The sequence below is a fragment of the Mastigoproctus giganteus genome, chromosome 4 (genome assembly GCF_048544385.1).
Source record: "Mastigoproctus giganteus isolate SK-2022 chromosome 4, ASM4854438v1, whole genome shotgun sequence".
Classification (NCBI taxonomy): domain Eukaryota; kingdom Metazoa; phylum Arthropoda; class Arachnida; order Uropygi; family Thelyphonidae; genus Mastigoproctus; species Mastigoproctus giganteus.
This window is the reverse complement of record NC_143578.1, coordinates 207,643,054-207,663,569: the sequence shown is the minus strand read 5'-3', so window position 1 is coordinate 207,663,569 and position 20,516 is coordinate 207,643,054. Positions and strand designations below refer to the sequence as shown.

Genomic DNA, 20,516 nt, shown 5'->3' with positions numbered 1-20,516 from the left:
TATCATTTATAAATACAGAAAACAATAATGGACCCAACACTGAGCCCTGAGGGACTCCCCTAATAACATTAGTCCACGATGAGCATTGATGCTTTCTTGCATCAAATGCCTCTACTAATGCTAATGCTAATGACTGCCTAATTCTCTAGATATGAATCCAATCTAGAATGTCTAGGATACATTGGAAAGAGCAGTTCTGCTTCAGATCCTTTCAGACACCTAGTCAAATCTATGTGACTGTGTGTATGGAAAACTCAGGCAAAAGATGGTCCTATTAAATAAAAGTTTCTAATTTTTTGGCCAATGAATTCCCATGAGCTGTATTAGCTCATGGTATAAAAGTATCCTTTTTCATTCTCCACTGCCTTAAGTGTGATACCACCCAATTGGTATATTCTGGGGTTATTCCACGTTTCTTACGAATTTATTCAGGTGTTGTTTTAATAGCAATAAGAGTTCTTATCTGTTACCCCTGATTACTGTCATTAGCCATCCTTTGTATGATCAGCAAATTTAAACTTGATATGCCTTCCTTAATATTGTTAATAAGTATTGAAAACATTAAGGGCCCAGCACTGAAACGTGTGGGACTCCACTAATAACATTAGTTCAAGAAGAGAACTGTCTGTTAATAACCAGTCTTCTGTTACTCAACCATTCCTTTATCCATAGTACTAATTTTTTCCTAATGTTATGCTGCTCCAGTTCATAAAGTAGTCTTTTGTGTGGAAGTGTCAAAAGCTTTACTGAAATCTAAGTATATGAAGTCAAAATTTATTTTTGCATCTACTTTCTCGGTTACAGCATCATACTGTCCAATAAGACTGTCAGACAAAATCACCTCTTAAGAAATCCATGCTATGATTGCCATATAACTACATTCTGTCAGGATGATCCTGTAATATTTCTTTAACTACTTACCCCATTATTTTCCCTGGAACAGGTTTCAAGCTTACATGTCGACCTGGTGACTAATCCTACCTCACCTGGGGATTCTTTTCTTTGTGATCGATGTAAGGAGTGCACCGATCTTAAATTACAATTTGGTGCATTGATGGAACAATTTGAGTTGCTGAAAAAATGAGTGCTTGCCCTCGAAAATAATGCATCTGGGAGCTCGTCAGGGACTCAAAACTCCAGCAATCTACCAAGTGATGCACACCCGATTCGAGCCTCAAAACAGAAAAACCAAGTGCAAACAACTCTGGTTAAAAAGGACATTGTTTTATTAGGAGACTCCATTGTCAGGGAAACGGGGAATATTTTTTGTAATAAGGATAGGTGGAGCAGAACCAGGGTATGTCTGCCAGGAGCAACTATTGATGATGTCACCAACAGATTGTCAGATTTTAAAGGGGGTAAAGAAAATATTATTATTCATGTGGGGACAAATGATATTAGACGTACACGATCTGACGATTTGTTGGAAAAATACAGGACCATGCTGAGGAAATGTTGCGAGCTAGGCCATAATGTCTATGTGTCTGCAATTCTGCCCAGACACGATAGGAGGGATTATATATTAAGAGCCTTGTGGATTAACTCAAGACTTGAAGGAATCTGCAAGGCTTTGGGGGGTAAATTTCTATCAGCATGGCCCACACTTGTAGGTAGAAGGAATTTGTTTTGTAGAGACGGGATACACTTAAACAAAGGTGGTGCAAAAGTTTTTGCCAGTATTATTGAGGATACCTTAAAGGCTCAGGGAAACTGCTAGTTAGGGGGGGATGTGGGTAATACTGACACGCGTTTATCTGATAATATTGATCAAAATAACTCTTGCACATACCTTAAGAGTTCTTATCTGTTACCCCAACTGGACGTATTATCTAGATGCCCTGGGGGCAGAAACGTTTCACGTGAGCGGGTAGCTAATATCAGCAAAGAGAGCCTAAAAAACTTCAAGGGTTGTGTTAGGGTTGTTAAATATACAAGAACAGTAAATCTTAATTGTTTATACAGTAATGTTAGAAGTGTCGTCAATAAAATGAGCGAATTCGAGCTGCTGGTTAAAACAAGTAACACGGACATAATAGGGCTTACAGAGACGTGGTGCTACCCGGAAATTGGGGATGATGAGTTTCAGTATGGCTTGTATAATGTATTTAGGAAGGATAGGTTAGATAGAAGGGGTGGTGGGGTAATGCTTCTTATCAGAAGCAGCCTGAGTGCGAAGATAGCTTTCCCGGATTCAGACATTTCACATGCTAGTATAGAGTCTGTATGGTGTGAGATAGTTGGAAACAAAGGTATAATGCGAGTAGGAGTAATCTACAGACCAGGTGATTGTGAAGATTATGATAAAAGCCTCTACATGCAAATGGAATGGACAAGTAAGCGTCAATGCCTTATTATGGGCGATTTCAATTTGCCTCTAATTGATTGGAGAAAATGGGAAGGAAACTCGACATGGGGAACAAAATTTTTAAATCAACTAGATGACTGTTATTTGTATCAACATGTCAGGGAAAGTACTAGAGAAAAGAATATCCTAGACCTCATCATCACACATGAATCAGATGATATAACAGGGCTGACAGCAGAGGAATCAGTAGCAGGAAGTGATCACGGAGTTCTACGGTGGATGATGGCGAGAGAGGTAGCAGAAGTAAAAGGCAAAGGAATGGGTTTTAATTTCAGAAAAGGAAATTACGATGCCTTAAGGTACTACATGGCCTCTATTAACTGGGTAGATATCGTGTAGAGAATGAATACAATTGAACTGTGGTATGCTTTTAAAACATTAATCACAGATGCCTTGAATGCGTATATACCATTAAAAAAATACTCCACGAGAAGGGTTTCAAGTTGGATGAATAGTGAAGTTGCCACATTACTTGAGCAGAAAAAGGTGGCCTGGAAAGGTTACAGAGCAATAAAAAGTACTGAAGCCTATAACAGCTACAAGGTGACGTGTAATAGAGCAACAGAAAAGGTTCGACAGGCAAATGTTTATGAGAAATCACTAGCAAACAGAGCAAAGAGGGGGGATAAAGAATTCTTCACATATATAAATGCCAAGAAGAGCAGGACAAACCAGATCGGACCTTTACGTAAGGGAAAGGAGATAGTAATAAATACACCAGCTGCCGTTGCAGATGAACTCAACAGTTATTTGGCATCAATATTTACAAATGAAAAGCCTTTTGTGGCAATGGGAAATTGTGGGAACGAAGTTAAAAAATATGTAATTAATGATATTGAAATTTCTCAAGATTATTTAATGAAAAACTTTCGAGCCTACAGACCAGTAAGGCTCCTGGAGTTGATGGAATATACCCTATAATCTTAAGAGAGGCGGCAAGCGAGTGCATTGAACCATTGAGGCTAATTATGCGAGCATCCCTAGACTCTGGGGAGATTCCCTTGGATTGGAAAAGTGCAAATGTATCTCCCATACATAAGGGTGGCTCTAAAAGTGAAGTTGGAAATTATCGACCTGTCAGTCTGACTTCAGTAGTAGGGAAAATCATGGAGGCAATGATCAAGGGTGGAATTCAGGATCATTTGGATCGAATTGAAATTCTCAAGGATACTCAGCATGGTTTTGTAAAGGGAAAATCATGTTTAGCAAATCTGGTTCGCTATTTCGAAAGGGTCACTCACGAGCTGGATTTAGGGAATAATTTCGACATTGTTTATTTAGATTTCAGCAAAGCTTTTGACTCAGTCCCACATGAGCGGTTGCTTTATAAGCTGGAACAGGTTGGAATCACTGGGAAAATCCTTAGATGGATAGAAGGATGGCTTCAGGGCAGGAGGCAGAGGGTTGTGATAAATGGCTATTCCTCAGATTGGGTTGATGTAAGAAGTGGGGTTCCCCAAGGATCAGTATTAGGACCACTGTTGTTTTTAATTTTCATAAACGACATTGATGAAGGGATAGAGGGTGTGATGTCTAAATTTGCAGATGTTAAAATTGGTAGAGTAGTTAATGATCACTGTCAAGCTGAGCTTCTTCAGAGAGACCTAGATAGACTTCAGGAATGGTCAGAAAAATGGCAGCTGTGCTTTAATCCAACAAAGTGTAGGGTATTACACCTGGAAAACAGTAATCCCAAAAAAACTTATTCACTTGGTGGAGTTCAACTAAACCCAGTACTGGAGGAAAGGGACTTGGGTGTTACAATACGGTCAGACATGAAATTCTCTGAGCATTGTAAACAGGTTCCATAAAATGATCTATCGAACTTTTGCAAGTAGAGATAGGGACGTGATAATCCCATTATATAAGGCTTATGTTAGACCACACTTGGAATACTGTGTTCAAGTATGGAGACCGCACCTAAAGAAAGACATCGAGCTTCTTGAAAGGGTGCAAAGAAGGGTAACTCGCCTGGTGAGATCGGCAAAAGGGCGTCCTTATGAAGAAAGACTTCGAATATGTGGGTTGCAGAGTTTGGAAACTAGACACCTTAGAGGAGATTTGATTGAGGTGTTTAAGGCTCTGAGAGGCATCAGTAAAATGAATGAGGACAAAATTTTCAAGATTATAAATGATGCTAGAACTAGGGGACATAAATTTAAGTTACTTGGGGAAATGTTTAGATTGGACTGCAGGAAGTTTTATTTTAGCCAGCGAGTTATAAAATACTGGAATAAGTTGCCTTCATGGGTGGTAGAGGCCGACAGTTTGGGGAAATTCAAAGGTCATCTGGTTAGTACTTTCCTGTAAGGGAAGCGCATAGGATGATAGGTTTAATTTCCTTTTTTTTTTTTTTTTTTTATTAATTATTATTATTTAGTTATTTATTTTATTTTATTTTTATCATTGTTTTGTTCGGATTTTTTTTTTTTTTTTTTTTTTTGGCTGGTGCAGCATAAGCCATAGGCTTTCTTGCCCCATGCGGCCGTTACTAATACTACTACTGTCTATAATTACTCACTTCTCCCATGGATTTACCCTTGTGACTATGACAGACATTTGCACATCTTTTATCTATAGGAATCTCCTCTGGATCCAAGTATACTCTAATAATGATGGTTAAAGGATTGCTTACCTGTTTTGTTGATTCTTTTAATCAACTGGATAGATTCCACCAGCCCAGGTGCCTTAGATCTTTGGCTCCAATAATTTCTCTTCCACTTTCCTTTCAGTTATCACAAAATCAAATAGTTCTCATTTATAATTAGGTATACTTCTGGTATCCCCATCTGTTATTAGGGATCATTACCTATTATTAGGGATCACCACCCACACATCCAAAACTGCATTTTTCAACAGGACTCAGCACCATGCCATACAGCAAAATTGGTAAGTTTTATGCTATTTAGATTTAATGATGAGTTTGTCTTCTTGTCTCACAAGGCTTAAAACATACTTAAACCAATGTATCCCCTCGTTTTTCTCCCTTAAGGTGCAGTCATACTTCAGAAATGCTGGCATTACAGTGTTGGACTGGCCCGGCAACAGTCCACATTTGAACCATATTGAAAATTGCTGTACATAATGTCATCTAAAATTGCTCAGAAGAAGCCAACAAGATTCAGCTGCAGGAGAGCACAATAAGAGTGTGGTACCACGAAATTGGGCAACCATATATCCAGAAGTTGATTAACTCTATGCCAGATTGTTGCAAGGCTGTAATTGCAGCTCGAGGAGGAATAACGAAATATTTACAGTACATAATACTATTACGTTACCTTGTCATTTCAGTTTGTACACGTACATGCAATAAAATTTGTCTGGTTGTCATGATTGCCATTTGCATGATTTCTCATATTTCCATTAATTATGCATTTTACCCTTTGGGAAGATATTTATATCAGGTGGAGTCTTTTTATTGGATTTCATTCAGAGAGATATATATGCCATCTAACAAATGCATTTCAAACATTTCTACAACCCACAATGCGGCACAATACACATTATTTGCAAAATTCACAAGTGATGCAGTTTTTTGTCCATCATCGTAAAGTAGTGTGTAAGAGAGAGAGAGATGTACAATAAGCACATATTATTGAGCTAAAGTTATTTTATCACTGCATGAAGTGGCCAACAGCAATTTCTTATCAGTACTATTCAGTCAGCATCTCACATGCAACAGCTTTCATGCACTATTCATTCACTGTAAAAGACAACCCACAAATTATAATCAAGAAAATCTTAGAAATTGCATTTCTCAGTTTACTTTTAATCTGGTAAAATAATCAAGACACACTAGGAGTGTTGCAGAACACAAGATTCCATGTCCATATATTCAATGTCCACAACAGCACATTAGTTACTATTGTGCATCCAGAAATGTTATGTGCAAACCTTCATAGACAATTTGGAATTCATCCAGTCTATCAAATTCAAATAATCATATTTAAAACAGCATGAAGAAGCCATGCCATATGCATGAAAACAAGAATGTACTACATCACCTTTGACACTTGAATGCTGGCTGTCTGCAAGCCATCCAAGTTTTAAAAATAACTGAACTTTCACACCACTTTCAGATACGATGAGAGCACTAACTTGTTTTTCCTTTCTCTTGCTTCTGAGAAACTCTTCTATCACAATAAAGTATAAGAAAATTTATTTCCAGTTCACGCCATGGCCAAAGGAACCATTCGACTAGAAAAGTGTTATAAAAGGAACTGCAGGGAAACTAATAGTCTAACAGAATGAAAACAAACTTCATTATTTCAAATTTAATCTTGTTTAAATTAATATGAAACTCACATAAAACATTAAAGATGCTGAAAATGTTTTCCATTATGTTGTATAACACTGTCATTAATGTTTCCAGTGTAACTGAAGTAATGTAATTTGATACTGAGGTTTTCAACTCTTCAATTGTTTTCGGCCTAACTATATAAATTTTTAGATTTTGCTGCTCCCCAACATGAAAAATATTCAAGTGACAACAAGTCAGGTGATTGTGGCAGCCAAATGCCTGCCGAAGTTGTTTCCAAATACAGACCCTAAAGCATTTGCAATTTCTGCAGGAGTACACAGCTCCTGTCCATTCCAGTTGAAAATTAGGGAGGATAGAATAGGAAATTTGCCATTTAGTTGTTTTATTTTTCTCCATATTATTCTACAATCTGTATTTTTATTAACTGAATTTGCAAATAGGACCCAGGAGTCTCTTTTTGCTTTCTTCCTGATATGGTGAGCCTTGGCTGTGAGTTTCTTATAATTTATAAGATTATTGGTAGTAGGACATTTGCGGAATATATTCCAGGCTTGGTTTTTTTTTTCTTTTTTGGCACTCTTGCAATCCTCATTCCACCAATAATTTATGGATCTACGGGAGCTTTACTGTGACTGTGGGATGGCAATAGACGCAGCTGCTAGTATTTGTTTAGTAATATGGCTGGTGACTATGTCAAGTAGATGCGATTCGATGATCTGATTATCAAAGGATACATGATATGTGTACTTTGCCCAATCAGCCTTGGAAAATTTCCATTTCCTGCCATTTTCTGAAGTTAGAGTGTGAAGTTGAATTTTACAGATTAGTGGATAGTGGTCGCTGTTGAGTGGATCATCAAGAGCTGTCCACTCAATACAAGGAAAGAGGATCGGAGAGCAGATAGATAGATCGAGGAGACTGTTCCTGTTGGGAGATGGATGCAAGTTGGTGAACCAGTATTTAGGACGGTTAAATTCTACCTGTCAATGAGCATTTCAATAAGTTGTCCTCGTCCATCTGCATTGGGAGAGCCCAACAATGGATGGTGTCCACTGAAGTTGCCCAATAAACAGAAAGGGGTTGGCAACTGCAGAATTAAATCTTCAAGTTCATGAATAGTACAAGGCTGACTGGGCAGCAGACAGATAGAAACAAGTGTTATAGTGACTCCAATTGCTATTCGTGTAGCAACAGCTTCAGTAGAGGTTTGCAAAGGAATGTGTCTGCAAGGGACTCGTGAATCTATGAGAATAGCAATCCCTCCGTGAGCTTTATTTGTAACCGATATATCTTCTCTGAAAACAGTGTAATTTTTGATCGAGAGAGATACCTTAGGAATTAAATATGTCTCCTGTAAATAGATGCCAACTGGATTATGACATTTAATTATTTCCTGGATGTCATCAATATTGCTACGAAAGCCTCTGCAATTCCATTGGACTACGTTGTTCATTGTTTAGATTTAGATGAAGGAGCTGAGTCTGTCTGTTTTTTAAAAGTCTGTTTGATGCGGTCACTTTTAATTTTATCTCTTTTTGGGAAAATTGGTCTTGTGTCTATTTCATCCTCTGGATGGATCTCCAGAATGGTTTCTGTTTCATCTTGAATGAGGATTTCATTGGTATTCATAAGGATGGAGTGAATTGGCTGTTTGCTAACGGGATCTGGCTTCTCTGTTTGAAATGGTCTTACAGTAACTGCATGGGCAGCAGGTGGTATGGTGACTGGTGTTGTTAGTCCTGCTTGAAATATGTTGCTTTGGTGATTGTGGTACAGAAGAGAGCAAGGATCAAGCCCATTCAGAAGTGGAGATGTTTGGTGGAATTGATATATCAGTTTGGACTGATGCTGAATGAAATTTTTTAGAGGCTTCGGCACATGTACGTCTAGGCATCTGTAGTTGTAATTGCTTTCGTGCTTCTGGGAATGAGACTTTCTTTTCTGTTTTGTATTTCTGGATTTTTTTCTTGTATTTCCACTGTTCAAAATATTTAGAGAAGGCTGGATGGTTGCCTTTACAATTGGGACAAAGTGAAGACTGGGCATTACAGTCAGCTTGGGTATGCTCTTTTGATCCACAGTTTGGACATACTGGATCACCTCGACAGACTGTTTGTGAATGTCCAAATTTCTGACACTTATAACATCTCATTGGGTTTGGAATATATGGGCAAATGCAACAATGCAAATACCCTGCTTTCACTGATGAAGGTAGGTTGGGTGAGCTGAATGTTAGTATGATGCTCGAGTTGGAATGATCTCACCTTCTTTTTTCATCATAATTCTTTTGGCCTGTGTGACTTTCGGATCCTGCAGTTCCTGTTTGTTTGTTCCTCTGAGACATTCATTAGGTCCCATTCTGAAATTACACCTTGGGATGTAGTAAGTGTGGAATGTGGGGACACCTTGACTACAACTCCACCAAATGAGTTGAGTCTGAGTAAAGACTCAGAGTGTTTAGAGCTAGTGGTCTCTACATGCAGGTTGCCAGATTTTAGTCGTCTCGCCATTTTTGGGAAACCAGCTATGTTCTCAAGACATTTTTGAATGAGAAATGGTGATAGATTGCCTAGGGGCTGGTTTGTTAGTGAATGTAGAATCAGAAAACTTGGGTGTTCAATTCAAGGAGCATCTGTCTTCAGTCTCTTTGGATTGGAGGAGTCACTATCAGGTTGATGCAAATCCATATGATTCAGATTTGCAGTCTTTATCGGTGGGAAGTTGTCACATTCCATGTTTTGCTCCTTTTGGCCCTGGGGAGTTTACTTTACCACCAAGATTTCCGGCCCCAACACGGGTTTTTTTTTTTTTGTTTGTAGTTGTTGGCGCATAGGCTTCTGTGGCCATAATGCACCTCCCAAGGTTTTTGCAGTACTTTGATCCAAAGCCCGAGGCGGGAATCGAACCCGCGACCTTTGGGTTGCCAGGCAGGCACTATACCCACCCAGCTAGCCCGGTCGGCCCCAACACGGGGAGGCAGGAGCAGTGCCACTAGGTGACTAAGCAGCTGAGTTATTTGGTTAGTACTGTTAGAAACAGAAAGGTGGCCTTCCTTCTGGGCCTTTGCCTGCTTCTTGTAGTGCGAAAGTGCCACAGTAATTTATAAATAAAAAAATGGTAGACGAAACAAAATATAATTTGTTCAAAGGTTCTTTGGATATAATGCTTTTTGGAATGCACAGAAATCACTTGGTCACGGAACGCTTGGCACCCTGGGACAATGCATGAAGAATCATATTGATATTCAGATCAAGAGAATTACTCCCTCTGGTTGCCTCTCGAACATACTGTTGTTGAAAACATCCAATAAATCCACAAAAGCCTTGCTAGTGTGCAAGTGACCAACTTTCAAATTCAACCCTAACTCTTTTTTTTTTTCAACATTGACCTGTATTTATTAAGTAATTCTGCCATTCTCCTACTCTTAATGTCATTAGTGCCAACATGTACAACAATATCACCTTTTACACCCTTAAAAGATGATATCTGCTCTACACCATCATCAACTTTTGCCCCTGGCAGATATACTCTGGTCCTGTTCCACCCATCCTTTTTGCACAATATATTCCCTATTACCCTGACAATAAAGTCACCAACAACTAGTTCCTGTGGGACAAGTGCATTCTGCCTCAAGGATTGCTGCTTTGTTACCTGATGATTAAATGCAAGCTCCAGCACTTAAGTGGACAGCTGAGAGCTTGTTGGGCCTCCTAATTTAAGTCCTTCGAGGGCATCTAACCCTGTTCTTCATGCTCTCATAAAGGCCCATAACAATGCCGAGTTGGCACCTAGCTTCTTCACACTCCTTACATCGAGCACACACAAAGACATCCCCCTTGGCAATATCATTCTTGATAGCTCCACAAACATCAAACAAGCAGTACATTTCAAATGGCTGTGATTCAGAGGACAACTACCCCCTCGGTTCTCCCCAAGCCACAGCACTCCCACTAGCTTGAACTTTTTGCTTTGCTGCTCTTATCTGAGGCGTGATTTTGATTCAATTTCAATACAATTAAAAATATTACACTAAACTTATATCCCAATGCAGTAATAAAGCTATATATATATATATATATATATATATATATATTTCAGTGTCATTTTAATTTCTACCGAGTTAACACTATATGAATTTCATATATCCTATCAAGTTTAAGTTATGTGTATTAAGTTAAAAAGTTAGGTTTGTAAAATCTAAGTAGTTATAATAGATAATAAATTTAACTATCTATTGCCACCTACGTGGTTTGAACTCTCATGCTAGCTATTTGCAATATTATATCTATGCCAAATCACTGATTCTAAAAGCTCTGCGAATATTACTGTCGTATGTTATGGTCTATGTCACAAGTTCAATTATTAAAACACGTAAGTAGTGCTATAATTTACTTCTTCTATAGGGAAATTTACTTCTGCTACAGTGGACTTACTTCTACAGGGAGGAGATAATAGAAAGGGGGGCAACAATATTTGCTGATGCCATCAAGGTAGTGTTAGGCGAGTTGGAAAACTGCTGGCTTGGGGGAGGGAGGATACACAGACTAATAGATTAACAAGAGATGCAGGTAGAGGTGAAAGTGATTCTGCACTACTTCCATTGGAACCAACTTGAAAGCATGGTGCTGGAGATTTCAAAGATTGCTGGAAGTCATTATGAAACAAGTAAATACATAGGCTGTATTAGGGTAACTAAGAGTAAGAACAAGTTCATATATACTTTTATTTACATCAATGCTAGGAGCATAGTAAATAAAATTGATGAATTTGAGGTGCTCGTCAAGACATCGAATGCAGACATTTTTGGGATATAGATGTGGTGACACTCAGCTCTAAGGGATGTGCAATTTGAATATAGGAAGTACAATGTATTATTATTAGCCATATGGTGTAAGGAAGCCTGAGGCTTATGCTGCACCAGCCAAAAAAATTTCCAAGTTACCCTGAGAGAACGAGAGAGAGAAGTAGAAAGGAATCACCAAAAAAGAGAAGAATGATGATATCCAGCTTAAGACCCTGGGTATGCCAAGCCCATACTCACAAGATGTGAGCCCCTGAGGGTAAATATAGAAAGGACAGAGTACATTGGGGGGGGGGGAGTGCTCTTAGTTAAGAAGCACAAAATTTAAGGCAGTGCATCCAGATGACATCAAGGGTCAGTGCAATGTTTTTATTATTATTATTAGCTACATGGTACAAGGAGGCCTAAGGCTTATCACTCACAGACTAGCAAAACTTTTTTGGATTTACTGGCTGACTGTTTTCTACAGCAGCAGGCTAGAGAGGCAAAAAGAGAGAGAGAGAGAGAGAGAGAGAGAGTAATACTCTTAATCTGATCATCAGCAGTGATTATTCATGCATTAAGAATCTGCAAATAAAAGAACCACTAGGTGGCACTGATCACAGTGCACTGATTTGGGATTTACTTAAAGATGTTAAGTACCATCAAGGGTAAAGGGAAGGGCCTTTACTTTTGAAAAGATGACTACAGTGGTCTCAGACAGTTTTTAAATTCTATACAGTGGAACCAACTGATGATGTTATCATCAGCAAATTCTAAATGGGAAGCATTCAAGGAATTAGTCATGGATGCTACTAGCCTTTTCATACCAACTAAGAAATACCCTTAAAGGTATAGGCCTAATTGGATGTCAGATGAACTGATGAGACTCATAGCAGAGAAGAAAAATGCATGGGTTGAATATAAATTATCAGGTAACCCAGAATCCTATGGTAGATATAAACTAGTTCACAATCCATCACAAAGTAGGTTAAGGCAAGCCAGGGCAGATTACAAGAAGTCTATGCCAAAGAATGCCAAGAAAAGCAGCAAAGAGTTCTTTACTTATATTAACAGCAGAAGGAAGAGGTTGAATCACATTGGTCCACTTGATGTTGATTGTTGATGATCCTGCTCAGGTTGCTGACAAAATTAATGAGTATTTTGCATCCTCATTCACACATGAGGAATGCTTTAGTGAAGGGGATGCCAGAAGTTTATCAAACTCTAATAGCCAAAGGATTTTGTAATAATTGAGAGGAAATTGGAAGAGAAATTGTAAACATAAGAAAGGCACTTGGGGTGGATGGGATCTGCCCAATTATATTAAGGGAGGCATCAAAGGAAATAAGCAAACCCTTGGCCATAATTATGAGAGTATCAATGAATTCGGGGTGCCCACAAACTGGAGAGTTGTAAATGTATCCTCAATTCACAAAGGGGATCAAAGGGTGACACAAGTAATTACAGAGCAGTTAGTTTAACTTCTGTTCCAGGGAAAAAAATAGAGTCACTGGTAAAAGAAATAATGCATGATCATCTAAACAAGGCTGCAGTTATACTTCAGGCACAGCATGGGTTTGTTGAGGGGAAATCTTGTGAGACCAATTTGATTGGATACTGCAATGTGGTCATAAAGACACTTGGGTGCAAAAAATAAGTTTGATATCATATACTTGACTTTTGGGAAAGCTTTTGATACCGTTGCATATAAAAGACTGCTGTATAAATTGGAGCAGCATGGCATTAATGAAAAGTTGCTGTTATGGATAAAAGGACGATTGAGTGGGAGAAGACAGAGTTGTAATCAATGGACACTGCTCGTCATGGACTATTTATTAATGGGTCCCCCAGGGCTTGGTGTTGGGCCCATTATTTTCTATATTGTCACACATATTGATGAAGACATATCAGGCTTAATGTCCAAGTTTGCAGATGATACAAAGATCAGCAGGATGGGTAATGACAAGAATGACGGTATGCTACTGCAACAAGATCTAGAAAAATTAGCAGATGGGCTGAGAAACGGCAATTGGAATTTGACATTGACAAATGCAAAGTACTGCACGTGGGTTGCAGTAACCCTAGAGTAACCTACCGACTGTGGGGTACTATGGTCAGGGTAGTGTAAAATGAAAAAGACCTTGGGGGGGGGGGTAATTATGCCATCATGTACAGTTCTCTGAGCAATGCAGACAGGCAGGCTGCGAGGACAGCTCATGGGGGTTTTGTCAATGATATACAGGAATTTTTCTAGCAGGGATAAGGAGGTGATTGTCCCATTGTATAAGGCAATGGTTAGACCACATCTTGAGTACTGCACACTGGTCTGGATGCCTCATTTTAGGAAGGATATAGGGCTGCTAGAATGAGTACAGAAAAGGAGAATAAAGGGGTGCCTTAACAAGAAAGGCTTCAGTTCTGCAATTGCAGCATCTGGAGACTAGGCACCTGTGAGGTGATCTGATTGAAATGTTTAAGGCTTTGAATGAATTGAGCAAGCTCATGAGGTTCTTCCTCTTGCTCAGACTACACACACGAGGGGACACAGATTCAAATTGAGGAAGGATGGTTGCAGAACAGATGTGTAGAAGTTTTCCTTTAGCCAACGGGTGGTTGATTGCTGGAACAAACTTCCATCAGTTGTTGTGGAAGTTGATAGCTGAAATAAATTCAAGGAAGAATTAGACAAACTATTGGAGGAAATGAATAGGTAAAATGGGTAGTGTAATTTTTTTTTTGGTTGATTCTGTATACGCTTACTTTCTTGCATCATTTGCCACTACTAATGCTAGTTACTCTTGTCACCTTTTGATCCTCCTTTATGAATTTGGGACACATTTGCACATCTCCAGTGCTGGATTAAGGCATGGGCTACCAGGGCAACTACCCGGGGCACCAGAAACTGATTATAGCTTGATTATAGATTATAACTTGGCTACACAGATTTCTAGGATATGTGAAGAGGCACCAAAATAATCTTTTTGCCCAGGGCACGAATACCTTTGTCTGGCTCTGCACATCTCCAATCTGTAGGGACTTTCTCTGAATCTAGAGATGCTCTCATAATCATGACTACAGGTTTGCCTCCCTTAACATAATTGGAAAGATTTCATCCACCCCACGTGCCTTTTTCATGTTTTCATTCAATAATTTCTGTTCCGCTTTCCTCTCAGTTATCACAAAATCATTTAGCTCCCTCTTATAATTTGATAAACCTCTCTAAAAAATGCCTGTATTAAGTTGTCACTCAATGTGGCCATGCAGAAAATAGATTTCCAATTAAGGAATAAATGTGAGGAACTAATGATCCCTTCTAAAAATAGTAGCACAATATGATCCACTTTTAGCAAATCATCTTAAACATGATGGAGAAAATTAATTATCTGTTTCTTTTTTTTTTTTTTTTGCCAGTGCAGCTAAAGCCTCTGACTTACTTTCACTATATGGTGAATACTATCACCACAAATTCAAAATGAATTTATTCATTCACGTGCTTCTACAGTAAAGAAACAATTAATAAGCGACTTATGTGATCATAATCAATATTCACTTATGTGAAAGCTCCTCTGATATATCCAGAGGGGGGGGGGTCTCTTTTTTTTTTTTTTTTTTTGTGCATCGGCTTCTGTGGCCATAATGCACCTCCCAAAGTTTTGGCATTTTACTCTGATCCAAGCCCGAGGCGGGATTCGAACCCGCGACCTTTGGGTTGCCAGGCAGGTACTTTAACCACCTGGCTAGCCCGGTCGGCAAGGGGTTCTCACATGAGTGGATGTTGATTTTATGACAACAAATTACAAATTAAGTAATCAGTTCTATGTTATATTAAATATATGATAAAGATACAGTGAGCATTGAAAAGTAATTATGGAAAAAATTGGATTCAGGCAGCCTAACTTTGGCATATTGTTGATCCCAATGCTATGATACCATGGCTGTGATGTTTGGACACATATCAGGCAATCAACAAAGGATCTGTGACAGAAATCATTGAACACTGTTCTACTTGTTATAACATTTTTTGGTATTATTAAGGGTATTTATCTGTTTTTCTCTCATTCAACACTTCGTTGGGAAGAACACCATACAGATAACGGTAAAACATGAAACTTAAACATGGAAGAATGCAAGCACAAATGCTGTTAAGGTCATTGTTTATGGGACTTGAACTAGTGGGACTACTAAAAAAAATTGCCAGAACATGTAACTACAACACACAAAACTAGAAGTGAGGCAGATTGTCTATTAAAGTATATGTTCGACTTTAATTTTATATTTCAATAGAGATTGGTATGGTGTTCTTGGAAGAGCTGATCATGTCCAAAAAGGTTTACATGATCCACTATGAACTTCAGAGATGCATTTGATTTGGTATGTCTTTGAATGTGGAACTTTGTAATATGCAGGGTGATTTTTGTGAAATGCAATTAGAACTGCTAAAACAAAAATGTCAACAATGATGGACAGCAATTGAAAGAAAGAAAAGAGAACAGCGAAAAAAGACTGGAGAACTAGCGCTAGCCACACTCAAAGGAAGAGGAAATTATGCATGTAATGAAGAGTGTTATCAAATGGTTACAACAAAAAATATACTTTTTTCGCCTCCTAAAGATTTAAATTCTAAGTTTGGAATTCCTCTTTGATGTTAAAAGTCTTCTCAATAATGAGAATAGAAACCATATTCATAAAGATTGCATTGAGCTTGGTAATATTTACGATACTGATGTTTAAGGCAAAGAACTGTATACAACAAAATTTGTGACCTCAAAATGTTACTTCATACTCTAAATGGTGTCTTACCAAAGAAACCTCCAGGAGTTCTTACATTTATAATTTCTTATGGTGAAGATGTTTCAAATTTGTGATGCACTGCAATTTCTTTTTATAATGACAGTTGCAAGATTTCCATCACTAAGTTGAAGTTAATTCTCTCTCTCTCCCCCATAAGATCATCAATGGGACACAGACCAATCTGCATTAAAGGTGAGATTTTTATTTATTTATTTACATAAATTAGCATCAGAACATTTTTTAGTAAAGATGAATAGATTTATTAATTTTTAAATCTCTGGTTGTGTGACATTGTTTTACATTTGTAAAAATGTTCCTTTGTGAATAAAATAGTAAATTTTTTTTTTTTTTTTTGTATTTAAGTAATTTACATAAAGGAGAACAAATATATTACAGGGTGCCATATAACATGGTGCACCTATGTATAACCCCTTCTTGTGATCAATATAATATAGATTTTATTTTACTGCTATGATGATTAAAGTTTAATAATTTTGCACAATATTGCTTTAGTGCCCCCCAAACGAAGATCCTGGGACTACCCTGTCTACTTCAAACAACAAATATAGGAAATTGACATTTCATCATGCTCACATAGGGTCATACTGCTGTTAAATCAGTTTGCTTTGATTTGTATTATATTGAGAATTTCTCAACTCTTCTTATAAATTTCATTGCAACCTCAATATTTTATCCAATTACTTATATATTTTCACTTTCAAGAATAATTTAAAAAAGACAAAATATCTTCAGATGTTTTAATATGCTTCTTACAGTTATAAATGAAATTAGTATAAATTTTCTAATGAAGTTTACATCTGCATACAAAGCAATAATTTGGCAAAGTGCAAATGAAAAAGCTTTTAATGTTAGCCACAGACGGTTTGATTACTTTAGATGCAATTTTCTTTGTCACAAAGAACTTCACAAAAAATATAAAATAAATAAAAAGCATCCTCAGAAATGAACTGGTGATGTTTTGTTCACTTAGCTTATATTACGTGTAGTTTATCACCAACTGGTTGGTGATTCTCTAGGAAGGACTGTGGCAAAGAATGAGGGCTTCCTGTGAAATGATTGAGAAATTACGAATTGTAAGGGAAATGACTGCAGTTTACTCACTAGTGTTAGGAGTACTTCCAGGAGTTCCTTTTCTGTATTTCTCAACTTGTTAGGGATTACGGGGCTCCCTTCACTTTCTGTAATATAACAATGTTTACAATATAAAATGACACGGCAATGTTTACAATATAAAATTAGCAATGTTCACAACAATGTTTAAAATGTAAAATGCCAAATTGTCATTAACAGCTCTGTAATGTATTAAATTCTAAGTAGTAAATTGTTATTTCTCAGTATCCCAATACTTTTGATAACGTTGTACAGTCAGAATATTATGAAATGGAACATTTTAAAGTAAGTTTTTTATAAATTTGATATCAAAAATATTAAAAATTGACAATGCCCAAGTACGGCACTGATTGTAGTAGTCGCATTTTTCTGGGCTCTGGCATAGAGGATAAGTTTTTGATAAAATTTAGAACTTTTTCAATTTCTTTCTGTTCTAAATTTATTACGATCAATATGATTTAAAGTCCAAAAATCCCCAACCCAACTCATCGAGAGAAAGAAGACATTAAGTCCATACTTAAAATTTTTTTAAAATTATTTTAGCACTCGTTTTTTAAGTACAGACTTAATGTCTTCTTTCACTTGGTGATTTTGGTAGATGGTTTGATGTATTTGGGGTCGGGTTGGGGATTCTTGGACCATGATTCCTGGTGCATTGGATCATTAGTTTTATCTTCAAGTGATTACAATTCATTTAATACTCATAACTACAGAGAGAATAAGTATTGAAGTGTTCTGCAGAATATCATAGAGGTAATTCCTCATTTCATAGTTAATTATTACAGTATGAAGCCTGATATAACTGAGTGACCAGGATCAAGAGTACAGTAGCACACACACTCTTTGAGTGAACCATGGTTCAAGCACATGTATGACTGCTAAATACAATTAATGATTGTATTCATGATTTAATGTAAATTGCTCTGACAGGGATGTCTGTTGTGAATACTGTGTGTTTAAAATTCCATTTACCCCTGCAATATAGGATTTGGGCTACAGTCTGTCTCAAGACTTCAATCCTCCACATATTAATTTATTTTTCAAATTATTCTTCATTTTATATTCCTAAACATTCAACAGGGCTTTTCAAACGAATGGGAATTGTGTGGTCAACATGCAGTCACCAAGCCTCGAGAGCAACAAAATTTGCTTTTGTAATAAACTTTCAGTAATAAAAGGTTGGAAAAGAAGCTTCCTATATCAAAAAATAAAGGTAAGCCCTGTTGATTCATAATAGTAATAAAAGGGTGCATCCTATTGTTTAAGTCATCTTAGAGAGGTCAGCAGACTTCCAATAACAGTTTTCAATTCGTCTCCCATTCCCCCACCTTCATTTCTTTCCTTAGATTCCTTTTCTTTTCTTCCCTTGGCTCTCTCTCTTATATTTGCCCTATTGTATATTCCCCAGAATGAAATACTGTATTAATATTTTTGAACCCTTATTTACTTGACAGTAAGTAGTTTCTTCTCTTTTGACAGTTTGGGCAGACATTATTTAGTCCATGCCAAGCTGTAAGCATTTTTTAATCATGTTTGTGTACACGCACACGGCCACATAAATTACATCACCCTCAAAGTTCAATATTTCCTTAGACTCCCTCTATAGGTAAAATTATGTCATCCCAAGACACTATTACATCACCCTGTAAATTTTGTATGACATTGCATCATAATTTTGTAATATTGGAGTGGTACTGCATCATCTTGTTTATAAAAACATGCACCTTCTGCTGCTGCTATCTTCACTTCCTATTCAGCAGCAGTATTGTATACACTCAGTCAACTGCAAGGAAGAAAAGTAATTATTACTCTCAATAGAGAGGTGTTTTCCTGGAAAAGTTGGATGTAACCAGTCTAAGTTACTTAAAATTCATAATCATTTTACATCAGTGTATAACAAATTCGTGGCTATAGGAACAATTATTTCAATTGTAATGCTTATTTTTGGAGAAAATGTGTGTCCATACACACACACACACACACAGTGGTGGACACAAATTTTCTCCAAAAATAAGCATTACAATTGAAATAATTGTCCCCATAGCCATGTGTGTAGTGCACCTGTGTCCTTGCATGTTAACAACAACTTCACTCCCATTGACAGATTTTTATGAAATTTTATATTTTGCTCATTTAGAAAGATTTTCCAAGCCATCATGTATTTCAATAAAATCATGAAAAATAGAAATCCAGCCATTGTTATTTTTGTTTTGCATATCACATAAGCTATTCACATCTCATATATTGCAGTTGAAGCACTGGTTATTACATTTGTAACCATGCTGTTTGAGTGGGCAGTATGGTGGATGCACAATAACTAAATGAGTTAAAAGTGAATGAAAGAGAGAAAGAGAGCATCCCTCCCACATTATTGCCTCTTCAGATGTAGGAGTTTAATCTACAATAAGTTCGTGTTTTTCTACAGTTTTGTGTTTTCTCTCTTTGTTACATACTTCTTTGTTATGCTTTTAGAGCCCACCTTATAAGCCAGTTAAAGGGATTCAGTGGAGTAACAGAACATAGCCAGTTTGTATAATGGTAAACAACCCAGTGTTGTAATGTGACATTTCAATAAATATCATAATCCAAAAATTACGTGGTGTAATAGTGTTATTTCTTTAATTACAGCAGCATGTATTATCCCCTTCCAAATTAGTAATTCCCTAAAAAACTTTGAACTTTGACATTTGCCGAGATGGATAACAGGCAAGCAAATTGTCACAGACACTCATGGAAAACTTGCCAGATGGTTGTTTGTGATGTGTTTAACTTAGCAGAAATTGTCCTAGAGACAGTGCAGGATGTAATGTGATTGAGAATTTATTCTTTCTTGTTTACCGTGCACACTACTCTTCCCCCCACTGAACGTTTTAAGACCCAAACCTACCTGTCTTTCTAAGATGCATACAAGCACTTGAATGGTCTTATCATTGCAGAGAGATGATTGAGAATTTATTCTTTCTTGTTTACCGTGCACACTACTCTTCCCCCCACTGAACGTTTTAAGACCCAAACCTACCTGTCTTTCTAAGATGCATACAAGCACTTGAATGGTCTTATCATTGCAGAGAGATGATTGAGAATTTATTCTTTCTTGTTTACCGTGCACACTACTCTTCCCCCCACTGAACGTTTTAAGACCCAAACCTACCTGTCTTTCTAAGATGCATACAAGCACTTGAATG

The 20,516-nt window shown here is 37.4% G+C and overlaps 1 protein-coding gene across 1 annotated transcript in view; it reads right to left on the bottom strand.

Moving 5' to 3' along the window:
- Positions 1 to 20,516, bottom strand: part of LOC150087352 (uncharacterized) — an 88,501-nt gene that overhangs the window by 33,932 nt on the left and 34,053 nt on the right. Inside the window, exon 3 of the mRNA XM_090372016.1 lies at positions 17,323 to 17,399. Coding sequence (XP_090228142.1) covers positions 17,323 to 17,399 — 77 coding nt within the window. The remainder of the gene's footprint in view (positions 1 to 17,322; positions 17,400 to 20,516) is intronic.